This window comes from Artemia sp. Qi Xiang Cuo, chromosome 2, assembly GCF_049724085.1.
Source record: "Artemia sp. Qi Xiang Cuo chromosome 2, ASM4972408v1, whole genome shotgun sequence".
In the NCBI taxonomy this organism is placed as follows: domain Eukaryota; kingdom Metazoa; phylum Arthropoda; class Branchiopoda; order Anostraca; family Artemiidae; genus Artemia; species Artemia sp. Qi Xiang Cuo.
In genome coordinates this window covers 22,724,171-22,750,597 of record NC_142795.1, presented here as the reverse complement: position 1 = coordinate 22,750,597, position 26,427 = coordinate 22,724,171, and the positions used below count along the sequence as shown (strand labels likewise).

General features: G+C 35.1%; 1 protein-coding gene across 1 annotated transcript; it reads left to right on the top strand.

Moving 5' to 3' along the window:
• Nucleotides 1-21,849, top strand: LOC148955009 (bone morphogenetic protein 1-like). The gene is made up of 8 exons (XM_089108020.1): nucleotides 1-123; nucleotides 3,680-3,850; nucleotides 7,808-7,969; nucleotides 9,681-9,848; nucleotides 11,403-11,555; nucleotides 17,149-17,319; nucleotides 19,559-19,714; nucleotides 21,759-21,849. Exons 1-8 carry the CDS (start codon nucleotides 37-39, stop codon nucleotides 21,771-21,773), a joined length of 1,083 nt encoding a protein of 360 aa, XP_088964146.1. The 5' UTR covers nucleotides 1-36; the 3' UTR covers nucleotides 21,774-21,849.
• The last annotated feature ends 4,578 nt before the right edge of the window (nucleotides 21,850-26,427 follow it).

Sequence of the window (26,427 nt, the reverse complement as noted above, 5' to 3'; positions counted from 1 at the left end):
TCCAAGTCAATTTCTCAGAAACATATCGCAAGAAACATGTTGAAAGCTTTAATTTTTTGTATCTTTTGTGCTTCTTTGACAAATGGAAAAGCCCTTGCTAAGTCTGTAAACCCTAGGGATGAGGTAATATGAATTCTTGTTTAATCTTATTTGTCTTGAATTTGACAACCCTGCTATGTAGCTGAACTGAATAGCCCCCGATGACGGCACAAGTTAGGCTGCTACCTAGGATGTCATGATCAGGAAAAATATCTGTTTAATTTCCTATTTTGACACATACATTTTTCACTTTTGTTAACAGTTTGAACGATAATTCAAAATCTCAGTTTATTTATTTTTTTTTTTTTAGTTGGGCAAGTGAAGTAAATATTAGATAACATAGCCAGCTCAAATGAAGAGTAATGTTAGCTGTGAAAAAAAAACATTAGAGATGGAATAAATAATAATAGAACGGATAGAAATTACAGATAAAATTATTAAATAAAGCAGTGGCACCAGTAAATGAAAAGATAGGTGAAATATGGAACGATGAAAAAAAGAGTAGATGAAAAGATGAAGATGAAAAAATTAAAAGTAGATGAAAAGGAATAATATCTTCTTAAGGTTCTTATAATCAGGCAGAGCAGATTCAGGAAGAGTTGGAAGCTTTTATTGTAGCCTCACAAGCAATAGCATTTAACTGATAAGGGTTTTAGGGTACGTCTGCTCCCACTAGTCGGTAAGGGTAGGAAGTTCTTAGACTCTTACTTGGATTCTGCCCCTTTGCCCAATGCGTATTGCAGAAAATTTTGTCCATCATTTCTAAGGTTGTCGGAGTTCGAAAGATTTAAGGAAGGTTTGTTCTAGAAAAGATATAGGGAATGCACAGCAGTTGAAACGTATTTATGATCAGAATGCTACGGATGCTTAAAACATTTCAGTTATCTACTTCAATGCAGGGCTTAACAACTTTATTACTGTTTAATTTTATAGTTTTCATTTTTTTTAGAATATATCTATTTTGTTGTGGTCTTTATTTTGATATTGTTAATTATTTATTTTTCGCTTGAGCTACATGGTCAACAGGGTGTTTTTTCAGTGTGTGACTATTGAACATACTATCTTTTGATCACCTCTTTCTGCCTATCTATAGTCTATAATCTGTTGCCTCCCAATTGTAATATAATATTTGAAGGGATGAATGTATGAGGAGTCGGAGATAATACACTTCCAATAGCATGGGCAGGACATTGATCATCGTAGACAGGAGGGCTGTTCCAAGTGCAGAAAACCATGAAGTGACCAAGTGAGCCAGGCTTGCACAAACTTTCCATTCGACTGGGGGGTTTCGGGGACATTCTGCTGTCCAGTTCTAAGCCAGCTTATACGCTTTTTTGGACTTGGGAAGATGTTATTAGTCCCTAAATTGCACTAGTAGGGCCCATTGCTCTTCATATGCAATAACCATTTCAACGATGTGCATAATATGAAAAATTGCTACACAAACCGTTCCGACTTTACAAAAAACTATCGCATAACAATTTCCACTCACAGGTTCAGACGTTTCGTATTACAGAGGCATTATTTTAATTTCTGTACAAAGCAAATTATTTTGCGTAATGTACTTGTAGGTAACGGATTTTGCACATAAAGTTGTATGTGCGAAGACCAATGGGGCTATAGGAATTAGGCTTTGGAAGAGGGGCGATATTTGCTACGGGGAGGGGGACAGCTGCTTCTCTCAGACCTCGGTTCCCCCCCCCCCCTCTGAAATTCAGCTGAAATTTAGTTTCTTCAAAAATCTTGTTAAAACTAAGATAATCTTGCATAATTCAAGTATCCACAGAAACGGGTTTGCCTTAGTATCTCTTTACCTATATGGTACCATGTGGATCATTTTTCAGTTTTCACTGTCATTTTCACTTACCCCCCCCCCCATTATTTTGACAAAATTATGCCACTGCTTTAGATAAATGAGAGTGAAGAAGTGGCACCAGGTAACGAGAAAATCGATCAGGTGAATAGCTTCGCCTACCTGAGTAGCATTGTGAGCAAAGATGGTGGATGCGGTGAAGATATAAAAAGTAGAACAGCATAGTCACTGGGTGTTTTTTTCGTAATTGAAAAAATAGAAAGATAAATCTGCGAACTAAAGATTAGAAAATTGGAAGTCACGATCATGACAGTGGTCAATGTATGGGTCTGAAGCACGAGAACTTTGAAAGGCTGTGTAAGATTTGTTAAGTATTTTCTAAAGGAGGTTTCTAAGTTTTTTTTAGGTACTCGTCAGATCGACTCGTCACTTAGGTACTTGTCACACATCATACATTGAGCTATAGCGACAAATTTTGTTTAATCTCACTTTTAAGTGCTATAATAAAATAAAGGTTAAAGCGGTTAGGCAACCTAGGGATGGAAGATGGCACATTGCCAAAAATTGTACTTCTTGGCTATCTGTCTGTGGCCAAATGAAAAGTGAGTAGTTCTCGAAAAGGGTGGGGAGAAATCAAAGAAAGGAATTATAAGAAACTGGAATTCTATTTGACTGGTCAAAGATTCAAGCTTAGAATCCATTGGGGTGGACGAGGAGCATACGCAGCTATGTTGGTTTCAGGCAGCTTGGTCCTGTAGTTAATTGTGAGTAGTAGTAATAATAATATTCTCTATAGAATATCATTGAAAATATCCGTGAATTAAATCAGACAGGAATGTTGATTTCGTTTGTTGCCTCTACGAGAATATATCCAAGAATTCCCTTGTGATTATAGATTTGTAAACTATAACTGGATTGACCAATTTTCATTGGGATTTCACTGCGTTTCCTTGTAACTAGTTAGGCTGCTCATTGCACCTTTTTTCATTAGTTTTCTTGTTAATGAGCCAAATTTACACTTAGTCTATGAGCTGAGATGCTCGCCTTAGTCTTCTAGTGTTTCTTTGAGTATCCTTAAGCCATCACTGTCGTCGAAAGACCTCAATCCTGTCGAAAGACCGAGGGGAGGGTAAAAATAAGGCTCAGAAGATTTAGAAAACAGGGACCAGTTGAATACTAAACTTGAGAGTTTAAAATTTGACAATGTGGAAGATGGCTGGAATAATTTTAGAAAAACAATTTTTTAAGTTTAAAAAAAAAAAAAAAAAAAAAAAAAAAAAAAAAAAAAAAACCATCACTGGTAAGATACAAACTTTCCTAAGACCAGGGTCAACAGAAAATTATCTTTCAAGAGTTGAGAGGGAGGGAACGTGATGTTAAATCACAAAATTAGGAGATAAATATTTTAAAATCATGGTGGGAGGGGGCTTGTTTTGTTGCTTTTTCAATTTTTTTTTATAAAAATACCAAAAAAAGGCGTTTTTCTTTGTAAATATTCCAGAAAGTATTTTTCAGGATCTAGGAAGAAGGGAAAATCTAGAGTAAAAATATCCACTCCTGTTCCTCCTCAATTGGAAACACTGGGGGGGGGGGCTAAACCTTAAAATTGCAATGTGCTCGAGCAGAACCAATATATTTTTTACAGAGATAGTGTATTACTGTATTCTTTTTTGTTTTCCATGAGGAAAATATACACCCCTTCACCGTCCCCCTTATTTGAAAGGGGTCGTGCATGAAACTAAATTTTCTGCGATTTTCTAAACAATCGCTGAAATTTTCATAAATTGCATATTTGTCTTCCTTAAATTAATATAATTTAACTTTCAGTGTGGATCAGTTCTATCAGGCAACGAGGGAAGTTTCACCAGCCCTGGATACCCAGAACTATACCCATCTAACATCACCTGCGAGTACATTATATCTACTTCAAATGCAGACAGAGGTATACGACTAACGTTCTCAGATTTTAGCACCGAACTTGACAACGATTATGTAGAGGTTAGTAGCTATATAAACAGTTATATGCAGCAGCAGACACTCTAACGCACACAAAAGTATTCCTGAAGGATGGGATGGACAGCGGCACCTGGCTTGAACTTCTTCCAAAATTTGGAAAACCATGAAAGTTGCTGAGAAACGCGTACTCCTTTACTCTAATATTTTAAAAGACTTAGTTTCGAACTTTGAATGCTCCCGAAACAAATTCTAAACAAGTGCCTGTTAATACACATTTGATTTCACAAATAAATAGTTCACTTGTATATGTAATACAGGTGCGCACATCGAAGAAACCATGAAATTCCTAAGGCTTTTAGAATGCTCACTCTATTTTTTATATGTTTTAAATATTTCTTTTTTTTATAAAATGAACCACCTCCCTGCAATATATCCCACTTCCTATTCAAAACAAATTTCTACGACATCCCAGTCTCCAGATAGACATTGCTTACTTTTTGTTTTACAAATGAAAGCTATTTCTTTCGAATTTTTCATCTAATTCATGAAATAAGGCCTGAAACAGACTGTTAGACCTGAAACAGTGAAAGTTTGATCCTTTATCCGCTATTTTATTGTTTACTTGAAGCCTAAGTTGTTTCAGAATTCGATTTATTGTTTCGGAATCCGCTTAAAGCGAGATTCGGAAAATTTGTCAAAATCTAGCTCACTTCTGAAATCAACGGAATTTAAGATTTAAAACTAACGGCTGGAAAATGGTTACAAAAAGGAATCTAATGTTTTCAAATAACACTTAAATCGTCTTATCGTAGTTTTAAGTCTGAATACTACTGTTCAGACGTCCGAATTCAATACCACTAAAAAGCTTCAAATGCATCGCCATCACCCCTTAATGTTACTTAAAAAAAAAAAAAAAATCCACAAGTAAACTGACTTTTGACAACGAAGAAGTAATTTAAATATCTGTTTTAGATTTCTCAACACATAGTTAAGGGCAGGAAAGATTTATTATATTTTGTCAAAACCTGTTCTTATACTTACGTTTAAGGACTCTAGGGATTGAGTATATTTATACTTATGCTTCTAAGGAGGGAGTAATGATTTTCCTGTGGCGTATAGCCTCTGTGGCTATGCTTATGAAATTCAGCGAATAATTTTTAACACGTTTGCTACGAAAACTTTTAAAACGATCTAATTGTCAAAACAGCACTGCTAAAAATAACTAAATCATTAAGCTCTAAAATCCCAATCAGCTAAATCCATTAATCCTAGCTAACCGTTCTGCTGAAAAGTAACCGTTTTTTCTGATAACTTTAGTAAGCAGAGTTGGCACTAAACCGTCTTGTGAATCAACAAACCATCATGCGAATCACTAAACTGTCTAGTGAACCACTGACTAATTAGCAAATGACTAAATCTGGTGGGCTTAAATACGTTCTCAAGTTTTAGTGATTCACAAGACGGTTTAGTGATTCACAAGGCGGTTTAGTGATCAAAAAGTTCGTGGTAACGAACTGTAAGTAAGGAGCGACCCGGCTCAATGGTAACCGAAACTCTAAAAAACGGAATTTTGATACCAATAGAACATTAAAAGAATCAGATTTTAATTCTGATTTCAAATATATAAATTTCATCAAGTTTAATTTTACTTATCAAAAGTTACGCGCCTGAGAAAATTTGGCTGATTTTCGAAAAAAGGGGGAAAGACCCCTTAAAAGTTATATAACCTTAATGAAAATCACACCATCATATTCAGCGTATCAGAGAACCCTACTGTCGAGGTTTCAAGCTCCTATCTACAAAAATTTGGAATTTTCCATTTTTTGCCAGAAGAAAGATCACGGATGCGTGTTTATTTGTTTTTTTTTTGTTTTTTTTTTTTTTCCCAGGGGTGATCGTATCGAACCAGTGGTCCTAGGATATAGCGGGAGGGTTCATTCGAATGGAAATTAAAAGTTCTAGTGCTCTTTTTAAGTGACAAAAAAATGGAGGGCAACTAGGCCCCCTCCCACGCTCATTTTTTCCCAAAGTCACCCGATCAAAATTTTGAGACTGTCATTTTTTTTCAGCATGGTCGAAAATATTATAACTATGTCTTTTAGGATGACTTAATCCCTCGAAGCCCTCAGGAGGACAGCTGAAAGCTATGAACTTTACCCAATGTGATCATATAGTATTGTTTATTGGGACCTGGCTCAATGGTAACCGAAACTCTAGAAAACAGTATTTTGATACAAATAGATACATCAAAAGAATTGGATTTTAATGCTGATTTCAAATATATAAGTTTCATCAAGTTTAATCCTACCCATCAAAAGTTACGCGCCAGAGAAAATTTGGCTGATTTTTGAAAAAAAGGGAAAGACCCCCTAAAAGTTATAGAACCTTAATGCAAATCACACCATCATATTCAGCGTATCAGAGAACCCTACTGTAGAGGTTTCAAGCTCCTATCTACAAAAATGTGGAATTTTGCATTTTTTGCCAGAAGAAAGATCACGGGTGCGTGTTTATTTATTTTTTTTCCCCAGGGGTGATCGTATCGATCCAGTGGTCCTAGAATATCGTGGGAGGGCTCATTGGAATGGAAATTAAAAGTTCTAGTGCCCTTTTTAAGTGACCAAAAAAAATGGAGGGCAACTAGGCCCCCTCCCACGTTCATTGCTTTCCCAAAGTCACCTGATCAAAATTTTGAGACAGCCATTTTGTTCAGCATGTTCGAAAATATTATAAGTATATCTTTTAGGATGACTAAATCCCCCGAAGTTCCGGGGAGGAGGGCTGAAAGTTATGAACTTTACCCAATGTTAACATATAGTATTGGTTATTGGGAAGTATACAGTACAGACGTTTTCTGGGGAGATTTTTCCTGGTAGTGAGGGGGGGGGGGTTGGGCAGGGATTTATGCAGGGAGGGGGGCCTCCAGGCCTGGGCCCCCCAAAATCTCACGATTTTTTTCATTTTCCCATAATTTTGTGATTTTTCTCACAGAATAATGGGTTTGAAGGATTTGGCCCCCCCCGAAACAAATTGGCCCCCCCCGAAAAAAATTCCTGCGTACGTGCCTGGAATCGGGGGTTATGTAGGAGGATCTTTCCTAGAAGGAAGTTTTCATGGGGGAAGGGACATTGCTATGAAGGGGATGCCGGACTTCCCAGCATTATTTAAAAAAAGATCAGAAATTAAATATAAAAAAACAAGTTTTTCAACTGCAACAGCAGCAACATCAAAACTTTAAACGAACAGAAAATATTACATATATGATTGGGTTCACCACCTAGTCAATACCTCACTCTTTAAGCCAGAGGTTTTTTAGTACTTTCATAAGAGCTATTTATTCTAATTAATGGCGTTTGTGATTAAGCGGTTATTTTTAAAGAATTGGAACAAAATTTGAACTTTCGCTTAAAGAGCAAGGTATTGACTAGGGGGTGAACCCCCTATTATACGTATTAAAAATATATAAATATAGAAGTTTGTTACGTAAGTTAATTCGTAAGTTACGTATATTTATTACTAATAAAAACGTTCGTAAATAAAATGAAACAAGTTTCGAGAAAGCCATTTAACCAAATAAAAGTAAATTAATATGAAAATTTTGTTGTAATTATTCCTGTACTGTGAGCCAAGATGAAAACCTGCATTTATTCAAGAACGTTCAAAAATTAAATAAAAAAACAAGTTTTTTTTAACTGAAAGTAAGGAGCGACATTAAAATTTAAAACGAACAGAAATTATTCCGTATATGAAAGGGGCTGTCCCCTCCTCAACGCCTTGCTCTTTACGCTAAAGTTTGACTTTCTCATAACTCTATTTTTTTTAAACAATAAAAAACTTTAGCGTAAAGAGCGAGGCATTGAGGAGGGGAGAGCCCCTTTCATATACGGAATAATTTCTGTTCGTTTTAAGTTTTAATGTCGCTCCTTACTTTCAGTTAAAAAACTTGTTTTTTTTATTTAATTCACAAGATGGTTCGTTGTTATGATTGCTTTTTCTTAGGTCAGAGATGGGAACTCGTCTGCCGCGCCTCTTCTTGAACGCATAACTGGCGAACCAGATATTTCAACTTTAAGTGCAACGTCAACTTCTTCAAGTATGTACGTAGCACTTGTGACTGATTCATCTGTAAGAGGAAGAGGTTTTAGTGCCGCATACGCCTCCGTAAGTGTTTCTTATTTTCTCAGCTACTTGAATAACAGAGTCATAGACCAATAAAAACATGGATTTTGGCTCTGCTATGTCAATTTTTGAAACAATTCTCCCCTATCATAACTGGTTGAAACGGTCTGACTTTAGTAATTTCACCTTTAAAGACACTCTTTGGAGTTGAATGCCTTAGAATTTTTCACTACTAAATTATACTGGTTTGGCTTTGTTTAGCCCTGCCTCTATTCCCCCACTTTATAGCTATTCTCAACTATAGAGAATAATTAACTACAACAAACATTGTATATTGTTAAATTATGTCAAATTCAATGGTAACATAAGCTGTATTCATTAATCCATCATAGACTATTCTCATTTAGTAGATTGCAGTAAGAAAAAAATAGATTAAAACTATCATCCAAAAATAATCTGGAGCAAATCCTGAAAAAAATACGGATACAAAAAATCCAGTGCCAATTCGTTTCACGTAGGTACGTAAGTATGTTTCTTTTCCCGAAAAGGATTTTAAATTTCATGAGATAAAGTATAATAATAAAGTACATTATGGCCATCAATTTGACGGTTGGTCTAAAACTTCCCCCGTCAAGCTGATAAGGAACAATTTGACCAATTATGCCTATATGTGACCAGCCTAGAAAATATTAATCTGAGATATCAGGAAGTTTGTCTACGAAAAATTAGTGAACTATCGAATAAAAGTTCTTAGAGCTCGCACTTAACGTAGATACTAAGAAATTATAATCATTTTAATTAACTATAGTTTTCTGAAAAATATTGAAACAGGTTGATCTTTCTAATTTGTCTGTCTACTTAAAAACGATGATGAATTGGACATTTTGTTTACTTAGAATTCATTTAGAAAAAAGAGAATATATCTTTTAAAAATAGAATATTTCTTATAGGAAATATAAAATAGTTCTTATAGTTTCTTATTTCTTAGATATTAAGTAATTTCAGTTCATTTCATTTAGTTTCATGTTGGTTTCCCAGGCAGGGTTGCCATTTGTCAAACTGGCCGTAAATTTTATTTTTGGCAGATAAGTAGTTGGGAAACGAATTTTCCGGTATATACTGAATTTAAAATGGCTTTAGTTTCCACTTCTTCTGGAAGGTCTGAGTCAATTTCAATGACTAACTGGAATTTCTCTAAAAATCTTTTTCAAAAATCCTAAACACAATTGCGTTGATAAATCCGCCTGAGTATGCAATGCAAATTGGGTCTATATGGACTTTCATTCTCTAAAATATTGCAGGTGTACCATTAGAAGCCAATTTGACCAAGCTAATTTTTTTTTTCAAATGCCAATGAAAACCCGAACTTTTTTTGCTCATCAGAAGAGTCAATTAAAGGATGAGTTGAAACGTAAAGTTATATTTTTAGGTCAAAATTTTCCTGAGGGAGGGAATTAGACTTTTCTTAAGTCTGGGATTAGAATTAAAAGTTAATACTAAATCACAACGAACATTGATAAATTATTCTCCTACTAAGTACAATTATTTATTTTTACAATTGTGGCCTTTTTGAAAGTCGAAGTTTGGTACTTTTTTACGTCCGGTCGTTTTTTAGCCTTTGTTTTTCATTTTTCAATTTTAGGTCTTAAAAACGAAATATTTTCTTAGTAAAGACATTAACTAAGCATTCCAAACGCATAAACTATTATCCATCATGCTCTTTTTGATGCTTAATTTAAAATTGAACCTTTAGATCTGCCCAAACTTGTTGACTGAAGACAAAGGAGGCTTTTCATCTCCAAATTTTCCGTCCCCTTACAATCCAGACGCAAACCTTTGCTGGGGAATCAGTGTTCAACCAGGATTTGCAATTGAATTGGAAGTAACATCGTTTGTAACTAGCCCCGAAGACATAATGACGGTAAGTTTCTACCTTATTTCAAAATAGAACAAGCTTTTCATAAGTCAGGCACGTACAAAAGAATTTAGTTTGGAGGTTGGTGCCTGGAAATTGTTAACTAGTTTTTTGATCAGTGGTTTGTGACTTGGAAACGGCAAGAACAAAAATTTTAAATTTCTTTATCTGATATGAAGGCAATGAAAAATGGGAATTGGTGAATCTCAACCAAGCGTGATCAGAGACACCAGTTTGTGGCATATTTCTTTTTTCTATAAATAAAAGTTCAAATAGGGATAAAATCCTTTTAATAGACAGTGATGATAGAAATTCACAAAAATACCAGATATTTCGGTCACATATACAGTGACCGTCATCAGTAGTAAAACTCTTTATTTATCGTCATGGAAAGGCAGTGTGGTCTCCGAAATTATCTACGTCATATTCTTTTTTCTGGGGGGGGGGGGGGAAAAAGGCCAGCCCAACGTATGCAAAGGCCAGGGGTCCATAAATCCTAGTCATCTGGATCCAAGAAAATGGAGTCATTGAGCAGTTACAGTTAATCAGAAACACCAGCTTTGCTTCTTTGAAGTTCAGGACCAGTTTAAGCTCTGTGAAGGTGGGCCCATCCGACTTGTTTGGATATCTTTTTTACAAGTTCACGTAAATGCACTCGTTTTAAAAGACATTTTAAAAAAGAAAGGTTTATTTTAGGCCAATTTTTAAACGTGCAACTTGGGCCTAAAATTCTGCAGCTATTTAAAAATTAGAAAAGCTCTGTAAATTCATCGACATTCATGGAGGCTTACAACCAATGAGTACAAAACTTTGTGCCGGATCGGCACACTTCAGCCGGATCGCACACCTGTATTAGAGGGAGGGGCGCAAAAGTAAGTATATATTAGCATCATGTTAATGGCTAGTAGAAGGATTAAATATGTGCTTCTTAATAGAAAAAATATGTTCAAAACATTAGTTGATAGAATAATTAATGCACCGAGTATTGCGTTTTCAATTTTTCATAGCTATATGCTTACTACCACCCCCCCCTCTTGTGTATGACATCTTATTTGTGACCAAAGATGATCACTGTAGATGTGTCTAATGTGCCACGGTAAAAATGTTCGTAAAAAACTACCAATATCCTTCTTTGGCATACCCCCGCATTGTTGTGCAACATTATAGCCTTCTAAAATCTTGGAAAAGGGAAGTATTTTTTTTTAGATGAGATGAGATGACTTTTATTTTCAACTAATAAGTACATCATACTTGACTGGCACTTACCACATTTTTTAAATAACATTATCAACAAAAGTAGAAATGGTAAGAACGTATGACGTTTTATTAAGCCACTATTGTGGCTTAAAAATTTCAGTTTATTTCTTCGAAAAAAGTATGGATAAGGGGACCTACGACTTTCAAATTCTGGACATGGCCCTTCTTTCCCTACCCTTGGCGTTGTTGCATTGTATCCCTGCTATATCCCACGCATACATTTACCTAAGCAAGTTATTGTGTCTGCGTTTTGGGGTTTATATATACAACAAAATATTAGTGTATATCATTTTTTATTTACAGATCTATGATGGTGCTAGTGAAGATTCTCCTATCATTGCCAGCTTAAGTGGAGAGGTAATTGGAGACTATTATTCAACTGGCAATAACATGTATATCACTTTCATAAGTAATCCTGCTAATGAACTCGAAGGATTTGTTGTATATTACAAACAGGTAAGTAAGGCATAATGAATGATAGTACCCTCTTATTATAATAAAGGTATAATCGTATTTAAGTGACCTCAAAATAATTTTGAAAATAATTGAAATTAATTTTGTAAATGAATTTAAAATATTAATTAAATAAAATGGCTGGCCATTTCAACTTATTTGATAAAAAAAAGGGTAAAGAATACGGCATTGGACTTTACAGTCCCTACCGGCGGTGCTGATATTTGTTACTTGGCCCTTAAGCCAGGAATTGCAATGGGGGGTTGGGGGCTAACCATCCTGTGCTTTCACACACCCTTCCTGTTTACCTTCCCCAGGTCTCTCCAGGTACCCATTTAGAGCTGGATCGACTCTGGCTGAGCTTATAGAGTCACGCCACTGACCCCCGTCCCAAACCAAATAATTGGGTACACTAGGATTCGAACCCTCGCCCTCTCGGACAAAGGATCCTTAATCCAGCGCACAAATCAACTCGGCTAGGACGGCCACATTATTTGATATACTTTTATGTAAATAGCACTGTATATAAATAATATAACAGTAAGATCACGGTTCAGTGGTTTTTGGCTACTACATTCTCGGCGCGTACAAACAGCTTCTCCCATTTAATCTGACATCAGCGGTCCAGTGTATATTACCCTGGAACACGTATTTTCGCAGAAACTTTCTCCAAATGCCTTTGAAACCAACTCGAGACTTCGAAACCTATTTGTAATTTCTAAAAACATCTAACAATAACATTGCACTACTAATTACCGATTTTTAAATATGTATTGGAACAAATTAATTTAAAATTGGAGTATTTAAAATTTAGTGTTACAAAGGTGAAGCTAAGTTTCGCGTTCAAGAGAAATCTGACTTGTATATCCGTGAAAAAATCAAATGTCGCTTATTTTTATGCTTGTTTAAATGTTCTCCGGATTATTTGCATCTCGGTCCGGCTTTGTATAATGGTTGAGGTAGAGAATGATCATACTGTATTATATTTATATACAGTGGTAAATAGTAACTGTATATTGTGTTTGATGATGTTAAAATAACTTGGACTTAATATTTTTCCTTTTATTTTATTTTTTTGGGGGGGGGGGGGTGTAACAATATATGAATAAAAGTGGTATTTCGGTGTTATTGAAAAAGAGGAAAGAGTTTTAATAATAAATTAGCCCCCATTGGCGGTGTCTTCCTGTGACGGGAGGACGTCCTCTTTGGGATATGGCATATTTTTGTAGGTGATATTAATTTGGTATAAGTAGAATAGTACGAAATCCCTCTGCTGTTATTTTAAAATAAAAATAATATCTTAAAGTAAAACAATATCTGAAAATATCTATTTCAGAATTAAGAGGAGGTGGTATTTGAAGTTATATTTTGTATATCAACTTGAATAGTTACAAATGCAATGCCACTGAGAGGAGAGGAGGTGCGAATAATCTATTAAGAAAAGCATTAAAGTACTTTTATTTATAATTTAAAAAACAAAACTCACTAGCTAGTAGTCACAAAGTTTCCCTATGTTATAATCTTGTTCTTTTTAATACATTCCGCGGTATTCTGACAATTTTGAGGCCCTCATAAGAAACGCAGCACTGTACTATAAATATAAGGGCCGTTTTTTAGCATTAAAATCTTACATATAAGATCTTTCATCTTTCTGCAAAGATTATCGTTTTTTTCAACTCATATTTGTTCTAAGATCTTACAGCTCACTGATATTAGCAAAAAGCGTGAAAGACGCCGTCCTTCTGCCATATAGAACAATGATGAGAGAACTTTGATGATATGCTCATCATTGTTCTCAGACCGCTGATCAGAGCATAATGATGAAAGACGTTTGCATAAAAACGACAAAAGATGTAAGATATCAGTTCAAATATTTCAATTTTAAGCATTTTCTGAAAAAAGTTGTAAGATCTTAGAACATTAATGAGTGAAAAAACGGCCCTATATTGGTAATATTGATCAACAGTTGTCTGTTTCCTCCTATGAATGCCATAAGGCAAAAATTGGCCAATTATGACAGTATCTATACACATATGTTTTTGAATCTTATTATTCGTTTACTCGATTTGTCTTGTCTTATTCCTTTTAATTTTTGTTTTATTTTTGCATCAAATTGGTTATATCTGATGTTTTGTTTTTATCTTATAACGGCACTGAGGGTCTGTTTGTTGTCAAAAGTACTTGCCAATGACAGTTGTTTGTTGCCATTGACAGTTATTTGTTGAATGGCCGAGGGTCCGTTCGAAGTGTTTTTGTTTTTTTAAATCCTTGGCAAATTGGCTTAATATTTATGTGAAAAAACCAAAGCATTAATAGGCTTCTTTGGTGACCTTTCATAGGCAGCGCAATAGCGTTGCCTAAGTAAAAAACGATGTTGGCACACAAAAGTATTTATTTCTTATTGTTTTTTTTTTCTTAGACCAAGGCACTTCGTCTTAAAGGAGTTGTTATAGAAACTTCAAAAAGGATTCATTCGATTGGAAATTGAAAGGGCTAGTTCCCTTTTTAATTGTCGAAAGTGATTGGAGGGCAACTAACCCCCTCCCATGCTCATCATTTCCCCAAAAACATCCAATCAAAATTTTGAGATAGCCGTTTTGTCCAACGTAGTTGAAAAGTACGTAAATGATGTCTTTGAGGATGACAACCCCCCTACCCCCCTCCACAGATCTTAGGGCAAGGGTTGTAAGTTATGCCCTGGGAGCAAATAAAGTTTTTTTTTTTAATAGAAATCGTTGTCGTAGAAATTTCAAAAAGGGCTCATTGGATTCGTAATCAGAAGCTCTAGTGCCCTTTTTAAGATTCACAGCGATCGGAGGGTGGACAACTCCCCCCCCCCTCCACACTCACACACCCGTCATTTCCCTGATCAATTCCCATCAAAACTGTCAAAAAAGCATTAATAGCCTTCTTAGGTGACCTTTCTTAGAAAAGCCCCAAAACTTTTCAGTCTATAATCATAGGGTTTTCTTGGTATGTTTTTACCATCGTATATGACGTATTTCTATATAATTGATGTTCAAGTCATATTTTTTTAACCTAAATTTAAATTTATTAATACTTAATCCTACAATCCAAGCGGTAATGTCATTGCATGGTTATCGATGAGAATCCTTGGGAGATGCTTTGATTTTTATTACAAAAATACAAACTTTTTTAACTTCATTATAGATAGTATTTATATGCTTATTTAACAGTCTGTGTAAATATTGTCTTCATTAATAAAAAGCTATCATAAATGCGTTGACAAGTCCCTATTTTTCTAATTTTTAAAAGTTCTTTTTTATGATTGCTTTTTCTTATGCTTACTTTTATTGGTACATTTCAGGTTTAAACATTGTTTATGTTAAAATTTTTTTTTAAAGTTCATAAAATTTTTTTTTATTAAAGTTTAATTTTTTTTTAAAGTTCATAAAATTTTTTTTATTAAAGTTTAAAATTTTTTTTAAACTTCACAATTTTTCTAATTTTTTTAAAGTTCTTTTTTATGCTTACTTTTATTGGTACATTAAGGTTTAAACATCGTTTATGTTTAAATTTTTTTAAAGTTCATAAAATTTTTTTATTAAAGTTTAAAATTTTTTTTAAGTTCATAATTTTTCTAAAATTTTTCTTTTTTTTAAAGTTATTTTTTATGCTTACTTTTATTGGTACATTTCAGGTTTAAACATTGATAAGAAAATATTCTTTTAGGGGAGGATACTACTACCTAAACAAAGTGTGTTTATATAACCTGATTTTTCTAACATAGAGAAGAAAGAAAGAAGCTAGTTGGTGAGCTTAAAATTTGCCCCATTTGCGCCCATTTGGTGCATTTGGGGATTTGAATTTTACACCAAAACCCCTGATACGGAGTCCTGTACACGGTGAAATTACCTCACCTCATATCAATTATAATAATAATAATAATTTATTTTAAACCCAAATCATATACATAAACGACAATTGTGGAGCATAAAAAAAGAGATGAGAATATAGTACATACAAGAAAACTAAGCATCATTTAATAATTTAGAACTTAATATTTGAATAATACAGATATAATTTGAATAATATTTGAAAAATATTTGAATAATATTTGAATAATTTAGAACTTAATATTTGTATATGTTGCTGTTTATAACAAAATTGAATTACTAATATGGATGGATCGAGAAAGATAAAGCAAAGATTCAAAATACCGGTAATACCGGTAATGAAATAAAAAGACAATTTTTTGTGACTGAAAGTAAGGAGCGACATTAAAACTTAAAACGAACAGAAATTATTCCGTATTTCCCTTCTCAACGCCTTGCTCTTTACGCTAAAGTTTTTTTTTATAGTTTTAAAAAGTACAGTTGTGTGAAAAAGTCAAACTTTAGCGTAAAGAGCGGGGCGTTGAGGAGGGGACAGCCCCTTTCATATACGGAATAATTTCCGTTCGTTTTAAGTTTTAATGTCACTCCTTACTGTCAGTTGAAAAAACTTGTTTTTTTAGTTTAATTCCTGATCGTTTTTTAAATAATGCTGGGAAATCCGGTGCCCCCTTCACAGAAATTTCCCTTCCCCCACGGAAACCTCCTCCGTGGATAGATTCTCCCCCGTAACCCCCTCCTCCGACCCCCACCAGAAAAAAATCCGTCCTGAAGCGTTTGTGTACTTTCCGTTAACCAATACCAAATGTAAACAATGGGCAAAGTTCATAACTTGCAGCCCTTTTCCTGGGAACTGCGGGGAATTAAGTCATCCTCAAAGACATATATATTAGATTTTCGACTATGCTGAACAAAATGGCTATCTCAAATTTTGATTGGGTGACTTTGGGAAAAAAATGAGCGTGGGGGGGCCAAATTGCTCTCCATTTTTTTGATCACTTAAAAAGGGCACTAGAACTTTGAATTTCCGTTCAGATGAGCTCTCTCACGATATTCTAGGACTAGTGGATCGATACGATCACCCCCGGAAAAAAAGAAAAAAAAAACAACAAATAAACACGCATCCGTGATCTTTCTTCTGGCAAAAAATACAAAATTCCACATTTTTGCAGATAGGAGGTTGAAACTTCAGTAGTATGATTCTCTGATGCGCTGAATCTGATGGTGTAATTTTCATTAAAGTTCTATGACTTTTAGGGGCTGTTTCCTCCTTTTTTCGAAAATAGGGCGAGTTTTCTCAGGCTCATAACTTTTGATTGGTAAAACTAAACTTAATGAATCCTATATATTTGAAATCAGCATGAAAATATGATTCTATTTATGCATCTTTTGGTATCAAAATTTAGTTTTATAGAGTTTTGGTTACTATTGAGCCGGGTCGCTCCTTACTTACAGTTCGTTACCACAAACTGTTTGATACTCCATCTTGACTATTACCTGTATTTTATTACCAACCTTGTCCCTTGCCTTATTCCTCTTGAAGGAGGTGAGGCAATGGAAATCTGTTCTCCTCCTTCTGCTTCCTGGCCTCTACAATACGCCCAGAAACGTCTGGGGTGTTCCTCTGACAAAATTGAATTTTTTTTTTTTTTTTTTTTTTTTTTTTTTGACAATCGAGGTGTAAGAAGGTAGAAGAACTCTGAATTGGACTAATCGAGTCTGAATTTGCTTTCTTTTTCTAGGTTTGCGGAAACCGCTTTGTGGAGCCCTCTGGCATTGTATCGAGTCCAGGCTACCCCACTCCGTATCCACAAAATGCAAATGAATGCTACTTCATTTCAGTTACTGCTGGAAAATCGGTTCAAATCACTTTTACAGACTTTGTCACTGAACCAAATTATGATGTCCTGAGGGTAATTTTTTTAAATTATTAACTGCATGCCATAACACCACAGCGTAGGCATACATACAGTCATGCACGTTTCTATCAGAAACGGGACACATCATAGTGCTACAAACGGACAATAATGGTCAGCGGAGTGAACTATTGATTAATTTCCGAATTACGTGTCAAAGCAAAGGTATCCCATATGAACGATGATAAACCTTGTCCAGGTGAGATTCAAAGCTGAGCAAATCCTGTCAGTGTCTCTTGCGGCTACAAGTTTAATTGCTGACATAGTTATTATAAAACATAAAATCGTGAAGAAAGAAAGAAAATGAGAACAATAAACAGCCAGTGAAAAATTGAAAAATTTTGCAAATATTTCGATCAAGACCCCCGCTTGACCGTCCTCAGTGCAGAATAAAACTGATAAAAATATAAAAAAACAAACCTTAAAATAAAAACACAAAACTAAAATTGGACGACCCTTTCTCAGTAACGGTGAAAGGGTAAGGTTTTTGAGGTTAGGTTTTTTTTATATTTTTATCAGTTCTATTCTGCACCGAGGACGGTGAACCTGAGGTCTTGACCGAAATATTTGCGTAATTTTTCAATTTTTTCACTGGCTGTTAATTGTCCTCGTTTTTTCCTTTCTTCGCGATTTTATGTTTTATCATGATTAGCCAGTGTGGTCTCAGAAATTAATTACGACATAGATATTGTTGTTTTTCTTCGTCTACATTAATTTTTTCACTGAAATTAATATTCTGATCTAATTTGTCTGATTAAAGTTTCATATTGCATGATTTATTATGTCTGCACAACAAATGCTAATGTAAGCCAATACTCTGCTTTTTTTGCTCGACTTTCCGCGTGAGCCAGCTTTCATGGACCAAACACGGAAAATGCTGGGTTGAATACTATAGACATGGGTTGACGTTGCAAAAGAACTATGCCACCATAAAAACTACAAACTAACAAACTCGGCGCTTTTTTTAGATGCAATGGGAAAATTGGTGTTTAAGTGATTGTATTAAACGAATCGAGTTTGTATGTCTCAAAAATAATCTCTTATAACAATATTCTGAATAAAAATCTAAGAAAAAAGAACTGGTTCTAACTTGCTATGCATTTGTTCTTTATGAAAAAAAGAGACGTCAACCCTAGTTGTTTTTATTTTCTGTGGATCATGCTTATTAGAAAAATAAAACATTGTGGTTATTTTCTGATTATTTACAAAGTTTTATTATAATGCCTTCGAATATTGGCTAATGAGTTTTCCACCCGTTTTATTTTCATTTGTATAATATGCAGTTTAATAGCCACCCTAGCTGAATGGACAGCATCATGAACTTGCAATCTTATATTCTTTGGGAATGTGGACTTAGGTCCTGGTGTTGCCAATACCCAAGCCCTGACAAGGGGCGGGGTCAGTGATGTGACTCTGCAAGGTCAGCCGCCTTAGATGCAGTGGGCCTTTGAACCTTGATCCAGTTGGGTCCATCCGACATGAACTTCCATAAGAATATGCAGTTTATTGAGAAAAAACGTAATTTCCCTATATTTTGGCTATATGACTTTTACAAGTTTCTTATCTACTAATGACAAACAGTTTGCGCTAGCAAATATCTTTAAAACAAATTTAGTCAAATTTCTTTCGGGCTCAAGCATAATAGGTCATAATAATTAAGCCAATGCCAAAAGGCAAATCTTTTTTAATCTGCAGAAACAAAAATCAAAACCAAGAAAGTAGTGTTTTAATTTATCTCTGGATCTTTAACACCCTACAGGCCAATTACTCCCTTTAATCTACAATATCCTAACTTCATTTTGGACAAAAATTGGTCAGTAAAAGCTGTTTCTTACTCAAAACCTGCTTAATGGTGGTTTGACCTAATTACTATTGTTAAGTTGAAGCTGCAACATGAGTGCTTCAAAAATACAGTATGCAGTAAATAGGTTTCACGTGGCTTCCGGTTTCAGCCAATTTCTGCTCAAGACTATAAATTCTAATTTCTAGTTTGTTGCTTAGAGCTGTCCGAGACCAACGCACTGGTGAAACCTTTCCCCTGATCTCGATCGACTTAAAGCAGCTGTTTGGGCCCCCAATATTTTTGGTATATTTCATAAATCTGTCCTCCCTTAATAAAGGGGTATGGCTAATCATTCCAGACGGTGTTCCTAATTTGCGACCAGTTTCTTAGTGAGACAGATAAACTATTGAATCCTAATTTGATGCTATTCACATTGAAAATACATACTTACAGATTTACGACGGACCTACTGCTGAATCTCCACTCCTTGCATCGCTTAGCGGTGGGGAGACTGGAACTGTAGTGACTTCAACTTCCTCTAAAGTATATATGGTGTTCACTTCTGATGCTGACACAGGAGGAGCTGGATTTACCGCTGAATACGTTGAGGTAAGCTAAAGTTTTCGTCTTTTTTTACCAGAGGTAATTAAACACTAAATTGCTTACATACAGAAAAAAAAAGAATATTGAAACGCGCAATTTATTGTTCAGTATTTGATAAGTTTTTTTTAGCAGTACGAGTGAGATATCACTTCAGGAAATAGGCAAGATTCGAAAACAAACACACTTATTTTTTCAAGCTTCATCTGAATGCCTACTTGCCCAACTCTTGGCAGAAATATAATTTTGTCATTTGAAATAATTTTCCCGCCTTGATTAGACAAGAACAGAGAGAAAAGTATTTGGAACCGTACCCCCTTCCCTTGAATAAAGATTTTTTTTTATTTCTCCTCTAATTTACTGTGTTCCCTTAAATTTATGATTTTTTTTTTTTACGTTTTTTATTTCAGTTTCATACGTGTCTGATCTTGTTTCTATTATAAGTCTGATAATCAATAAAAAAAGAAACATTTACAAAATTCAAATTGAACTGTTTGAAAACGGATGATATTAGTAAAGTCTACTATGAAACTTAAGAGAAACTTAAAACTTTGTTGAGTCTTGTCGACCGGGTGATCCAAAGGTAAATAATAAATGAATATAATCAAGTTGTAACACTGACTGATAAACACTAACACTGACTGTAACACTGAGTTATTGCAATAGTGCTAAATTGTTTTAAGTTTTATGTCGAACCTAACTAAAATTCTGGCTTTTTCAAATCAAGCCATTGCGAAAACTTAAAAGCGTATTATTGACTCTTAAGCGGTAAATTGAATATTAATTGAAAGTTTTTTTAAGTGAAAGTAAACAAAGATCTTTAAAACTTAAAGTACAAAGAAATTGTTTCCTATATGAGGGGGGCGGGTGCCCCATCATCAACGCCTGCTATTTGCGCAAGAATTTTACTGTGCTGTACTAAAATTATTTATGTAAATACTGTTAGGGACCTATGCACTTAAGTACTCTATTTTATAATTAGAAACAGCAATGGTCATATAATTGACTCTTGAGGAACACCACAGTCAGCTTTTGAGGGTGAACGGATATCCGCATCAACAATGATTATTCTTATGGACATGGAAGGTTTAAACTAAGGAAACACAGTGCCTTTAATGCCAAAATAAGAAAGTTTAGACTGAAGGAGACTGCAGACTAACGAATAAAAAGCTTTGCAAACGTTAAGGAATAAAGCAGCAGGAATCAAAAGAGGGCTTAGCGCAATATGAAGATAGTTAAGCAGAAAGTGCACAATTATGTTAAATTGAACGATTCTTCTGAAAAGAAAATTTAATATTATAAAATAAATCCTTAAAATTTAGAAAATTTTGAAAACGAGAAAGCATCGACTTTTCAAAAAGTTTGCATCAAAATTGTTATTGAGCGCCAAAACAATAGCAGAAAGCGCCACTCTGAAGTAGTGCAATGTTTTTTTTCTACTTAGAACGATACAAAAACTTTTAATGTCTATTCACTTGAGCCCCATCTCAATATTCTTGGATCAATCAATTGATAAGATTACCCCTTGGAAGCAGAAACAATAAATATACGCACATAAATAACCATCCTTTTTTTTAAATAGTTATGTCGGGTCATTTTTTACGTTTTGATGTTTTCGAATATTAAATTTAAGGAAAAATGATTCCCATGATGTATAGCCTACCATAAATATTATTACTATTTTTAATTGTTTTCTACCTAAAGTTAATCGTGGTTGAACATAGTTATCTACAACCTTATTAGTATTATTTTACTTTAGTTAATCTAGGATAATACATAGAGCAGTGTAAGTATCGAAATCATGCTGCTGCTTTACACAATGAAAGAACAACTAAAATAAGAAGAACAATAGGGAATTATGAAAGAAATAAAACAATTCATTTCCATGGTTTTGTAATTAAAAACATAGTTTGAAGTTCAGAATACCTGAAAAATTGCTACTCCCTCTCTCTGTGCTCTTCATTTTCTTTATCACTCTCTCTTCCACACGTACCAACTCTCTCTATTGCTATAAGTATTTCATCATATTAATTCTACATAATTCTTCTTTCAGGTTCAAAAGAGCTGAAGGCGCTTTGGATTTATCCTGCTGATATCTTTTTGTTAATTTTAGGATGTGCAATAAATAAAACAAGTAAATATTATTTACTTAATTATTTACTACCTAATAGGCCAAGCCTATTAGGCTTAAGTTTTACTTCTTTGCCGCCTGTAAAACCAACCAAATTCAGTCCCAGATTTTGCATACAAGTCCAGTGGACATTGTCCGCAACACGACAACCCCAAAATCAATCAAATCTTTCATCCTTTAATTCTATGACTATCTACCTTAGTTCTGCCCTAGGAATGACTTATGGATATGGATGGATGATAGATAGACTTATCCATCTACAAATGAAATGACATCATTTTTATACAATCCTAAAAAGGACTTGTCCTAGATTTGCCTCTCAATTACTCGGATTATCTGTCTTGGCTTTTTCTACAATTAATTTAAGAAACTTTTTACACAAAATAAGTTTTTCAAAAACAAGAAAAAAACTCCATTAAACTAAAAATGAACAAAAATAGAATCAAATAATATACCAACCATACAAATACCACAAATCAGTATCAATAAATAAATAAAAATCCAAACAAACAGAAATTAAAATAAATAACAGAGTCAAACTCAAAATGAGCAGAAATTAATATGAGTGGGGTTCTAAAACCCTATGCTTTCTAAAAGCCATAATATAATTTGTGCTTTACTGAAAAAAAATTCAAATGAATTTACTGAAAAAAACAAATGTGCATTGTCAGTGTAAGTGTAATATACAAATGCTGATATTTATTCCTTATAATTTTGATTCATTTTTGATTTCTCAAAGTTATAAAAATTAAAACTTTTAAAAGAATTTTTTCAGTAAAGTACAATTATATTCTGGCTTTTAGAAAGCATAGAGTTCTAGAACCCTACTCATATTAATTTCTGCTCGTTTTGAGTTTGACCCTGTAATTTATTTTAATTTCTGTTCGTTTTGGGTTTTATTTATTTATTGATACTGATTTGTGGTAGTTGTATGCTACGTATATTATTTAATTCTATTTTTGTTCATTTTTGGTTTAATAGAGTTCTTTACTTATTTTTTGAAAAACTTGTTTTGCGGAAATTTTTTTTCAAATTAGTTTCCGTTCGTTTTATATTGACATAGTCTTTTTCAGGGAAAAAGACTGAGCCACTTCTAAAGTTAAACAACCATCCCTTCCATAAAAACCTTAAATACCCCGTGGGCATAACTTAGAACCCCTGCCCTTAATCTCTGGAGTTTGTTTCACCCCAAAAGCATTGTTATATGATATTTAGAATACTTTGAATAGAATGGCTATCTCAAAATTTCCATTAGATGCATTTCGGGACAATATGACATGTGTGTGTGCGGTCTAGTAGGTGTATGTGTGTGTGGGCGTTGGGGTTTTCGTGGTTACATTGGTTTGTGTATGGGTGTGTGTTTATGTGTGTGTGTGTGTGAGGGGGGGGGTATCCTCCGATCACTTTGACTCTTAAAAAGAACGCTTGAGCGTCTGATTACCAATCCAATGAGCCTCCTCCGAAGTTTATATGAACATACTTTATATAAAAACCTTATATGCCCCCGAGGTATAATTTACAACCCTTGCCCCGAGGGCTGGGGGGATTTGTTATACTCAAAGACATAATTTTCAGACCCTTCAAATGCATTGAACGAAATGACTACCTCAAAATTTTGATTGGAAGTGTTTGTAGAAATGATGGGCGTGGGGGGAGGTATTTGCCCTCTGATCAGTTTTTACTAATAAGAAAGGCACTAGTCCTCTCAATTGCCAATCGAATGAGCCCTTTTGAAGCTTCTATGACAAAACTCTCTATAAAAACCTTATATGCCCCAAGGGCATAACTTAGGACCCCTGTCCTGAGGGCTATGGGGCAGGGTTGCCATCCTCAAAGACCTAATTTTCAGGCCTTTCCACTACGTTGAACAAAATGGCCATATCAAAATGTTAATCGGAAATGTTTGGGGAAATGATGAGCGTCGGCGAGGGAAGAGAGGTGATTCTCCCTCTGATTACTTTTGACTATTAAAAAGGGCAATATCCCTCTCAATTTCCAATCGAATGAGTCCTTTTTGAAATTTTTGCGACAACTCTATCTATAAAAACCTTATATGCCACCAGGGCATAGCTTACACCCTTAGTCCTGAGGGCTGTGGGGGGTTGTAATACTCAAAGATATAATTTCCAGACCCTTCAACTATGTTCAAAAAAATGACTATATCAAATGTTGATTGGAAGTGTTTGGGGAGATGATGGGCGTAGGGGGGGGGGGGGACTTTCGCCCTCCGATCACTTTTCACTATTAATAAGGGCACTAGCCCTCTCAATTCCTAATTGAATGAGCCATTTTTGAAGTTTCTACGACAACGCTTTCTATGAATGCCTTATATGCCCCCAGGGCATAACTTACAACTTTTGCCTTGGGGGCTGTGGGGGGTTTTTCATCCTCAAAGACCTAATTTCTAGAACTTTAAACTGCGTTGAACAAATGGCTATCTAAAAATTTTGATTGAATGTGTTTGGGGAAATAGTGGACATGAGAGGAGGGTTAGTTGCTCTTCCATCACTTTCGATTATGAACTTTTTGAACTTTCTACAACAACGCATTCTATAAAAAACTTATATACCCACAGGGCATATTTTAAAACCCTTGCCATGTGGTCTGGGGGGGGGTTGTCATCCTCAAAGACCTAATTTCCAGAACTTTTAACTACGTTGAAAAAATGGTTACCTCAAAATTTTGATTGGATGTGTTTGGAGAAATAGTGTACGTAAGAGGGGGGTTAGTTGCCCTCTAGTCACTTTTGACAACTACAAAGGGCACTAGCCCTTTCAATTTCCAATTGAATGAGCCATTTTTGAAGTTTGTACGACAGCCCTTTTCTAGAAAAACCTTATTTGCCCCAGGGCATAACTTACAACCCTTGCCCTGAGGCCTGTTTAGAGTTGTCATCCTCAAGGACAAAATTTCTATAGCTTTCAGCTAAGTTGAAAAAAAAATGGCTACTTCAAAGTTTTGTTTGGATGTGTTTGGGGAAATGGTGGGCGGGAGAGGGGGTTAGTTTCCCTCCAATCACTTTTGACTTTTAAAAAGGGCACTAGCCCTTTCAATATCCAATTGAGTGAGCCCTTTTTGAAGATTCTACGAAACAGCTATCTATAAAAACCTTACATGCCCCAGGGTATAACTTACAGCCCTTGCCCTGAGGGGTTTGGGGGGTTGTCTTCCTCATAGACACAATTTCCAGAACTTTCAACTACGTTGAACAAAATGGCTATCTCAAAGTTTTGATTGGATGTGTTTGGGGAAATGGTGGACGTAAGATGGAAGGATAGTTGCCCTCCAATCATTTTCGACTATTAAAAAGAGCCCTAGCCCTTTCAATTTCCAATCGAGTGAACTCTTTTTGAAGTTCCTACGACAACACTTTCTATAATAACTTTATATGTCCCCAGGGCATAACTTACAACCCTCGCCCTGAGGGTCGTGGGGGGGGGGGGCTTCATCCTCAAAGACTTAATTTCAAGAACTTTAAACTACATTTAACAATATGGCTTTTTCAAAATTTTGATTTAATGTGTTTGGGGACATGGGCATGAGAGAGGGGTTAACTGCCCTCCAATCAATTTTTACTATTAAAAAGTGCTCTAGCCCTTACAATTTCCAATTGAATGAACCCTTTTTGAAGTTTCTACGAAAACCCTTTCTATCAAAACCTTTTATGCCCCCGAGGCATAACTTACAACCCTTACCCTAAGGGCTGCGAGGGGGAGGTGTAATCCTAAAAGACCTAATTTTCAGAACTTTCAACTGAGTTAAAAGAATGGCTATCTCAAAATTTTGATTGGATGTGTCCGAGGAAATGGTGGGGGTGAGAGGGGGGGGGGGTTAGTTGCCCTCCAATTACATTCGACTATTAAAAAGGGCACTAGCCCTTTCAATTTCCAATTGAATGAGCCCCTTTTGAAGTTTCTACGACAACGCTATCTATAAAATCCTTGTATGCCCAAGGGGATACTTACAACCCTTGCCCTGAAGGGTGTGGGGGGTTTGTCATCCTCAAAGACATAAATTCTATAGCTTTCAACTACGTTGAACAAAATGGCAATCTCAAAACTTTTATTGGGTGTTTTTTGGGAAATGGTGGTTGTGAGAGGGGGGTCAGTTGATCTCCAATCACTTTCGACTATTAAAAAGAGCACTAGCCCTTTTAGTTTCCAATCAAATGAGCCCTTTTTGAAGTTTTTTTCGACTGCATTTTCTATGAAAACCTTATATGCCTCCAGGGCATAACTTAGAACCCTTACCTTTAGGGCTGTTGGGAGGGGGGGGGGGGTGTCATCCTCAAATACATAATTTCCAGACCTTTCAACTGAGTTCAAAAAATAGCTATCTCAAAATTTTGATTGGATATGTTTGAGAAAATGGTGGGGGCGAGAGGGTGGTTAGTTGCCCTCTAATTACTTTCAACTATTAAAAAGGGCACTAGCGCTTTCAATTTCCAATTGAATGAGCCCTTTTTGAAGTTTCTACGACAACGCTATCTATAAAAACCTTATACGCCCCCAGGATATACTTACAACCCTTGCCCTGAGGAGTGTGGGGTAATTGTTATCCTCAAAGACCTAATTTCCAAAAATTTCAACCA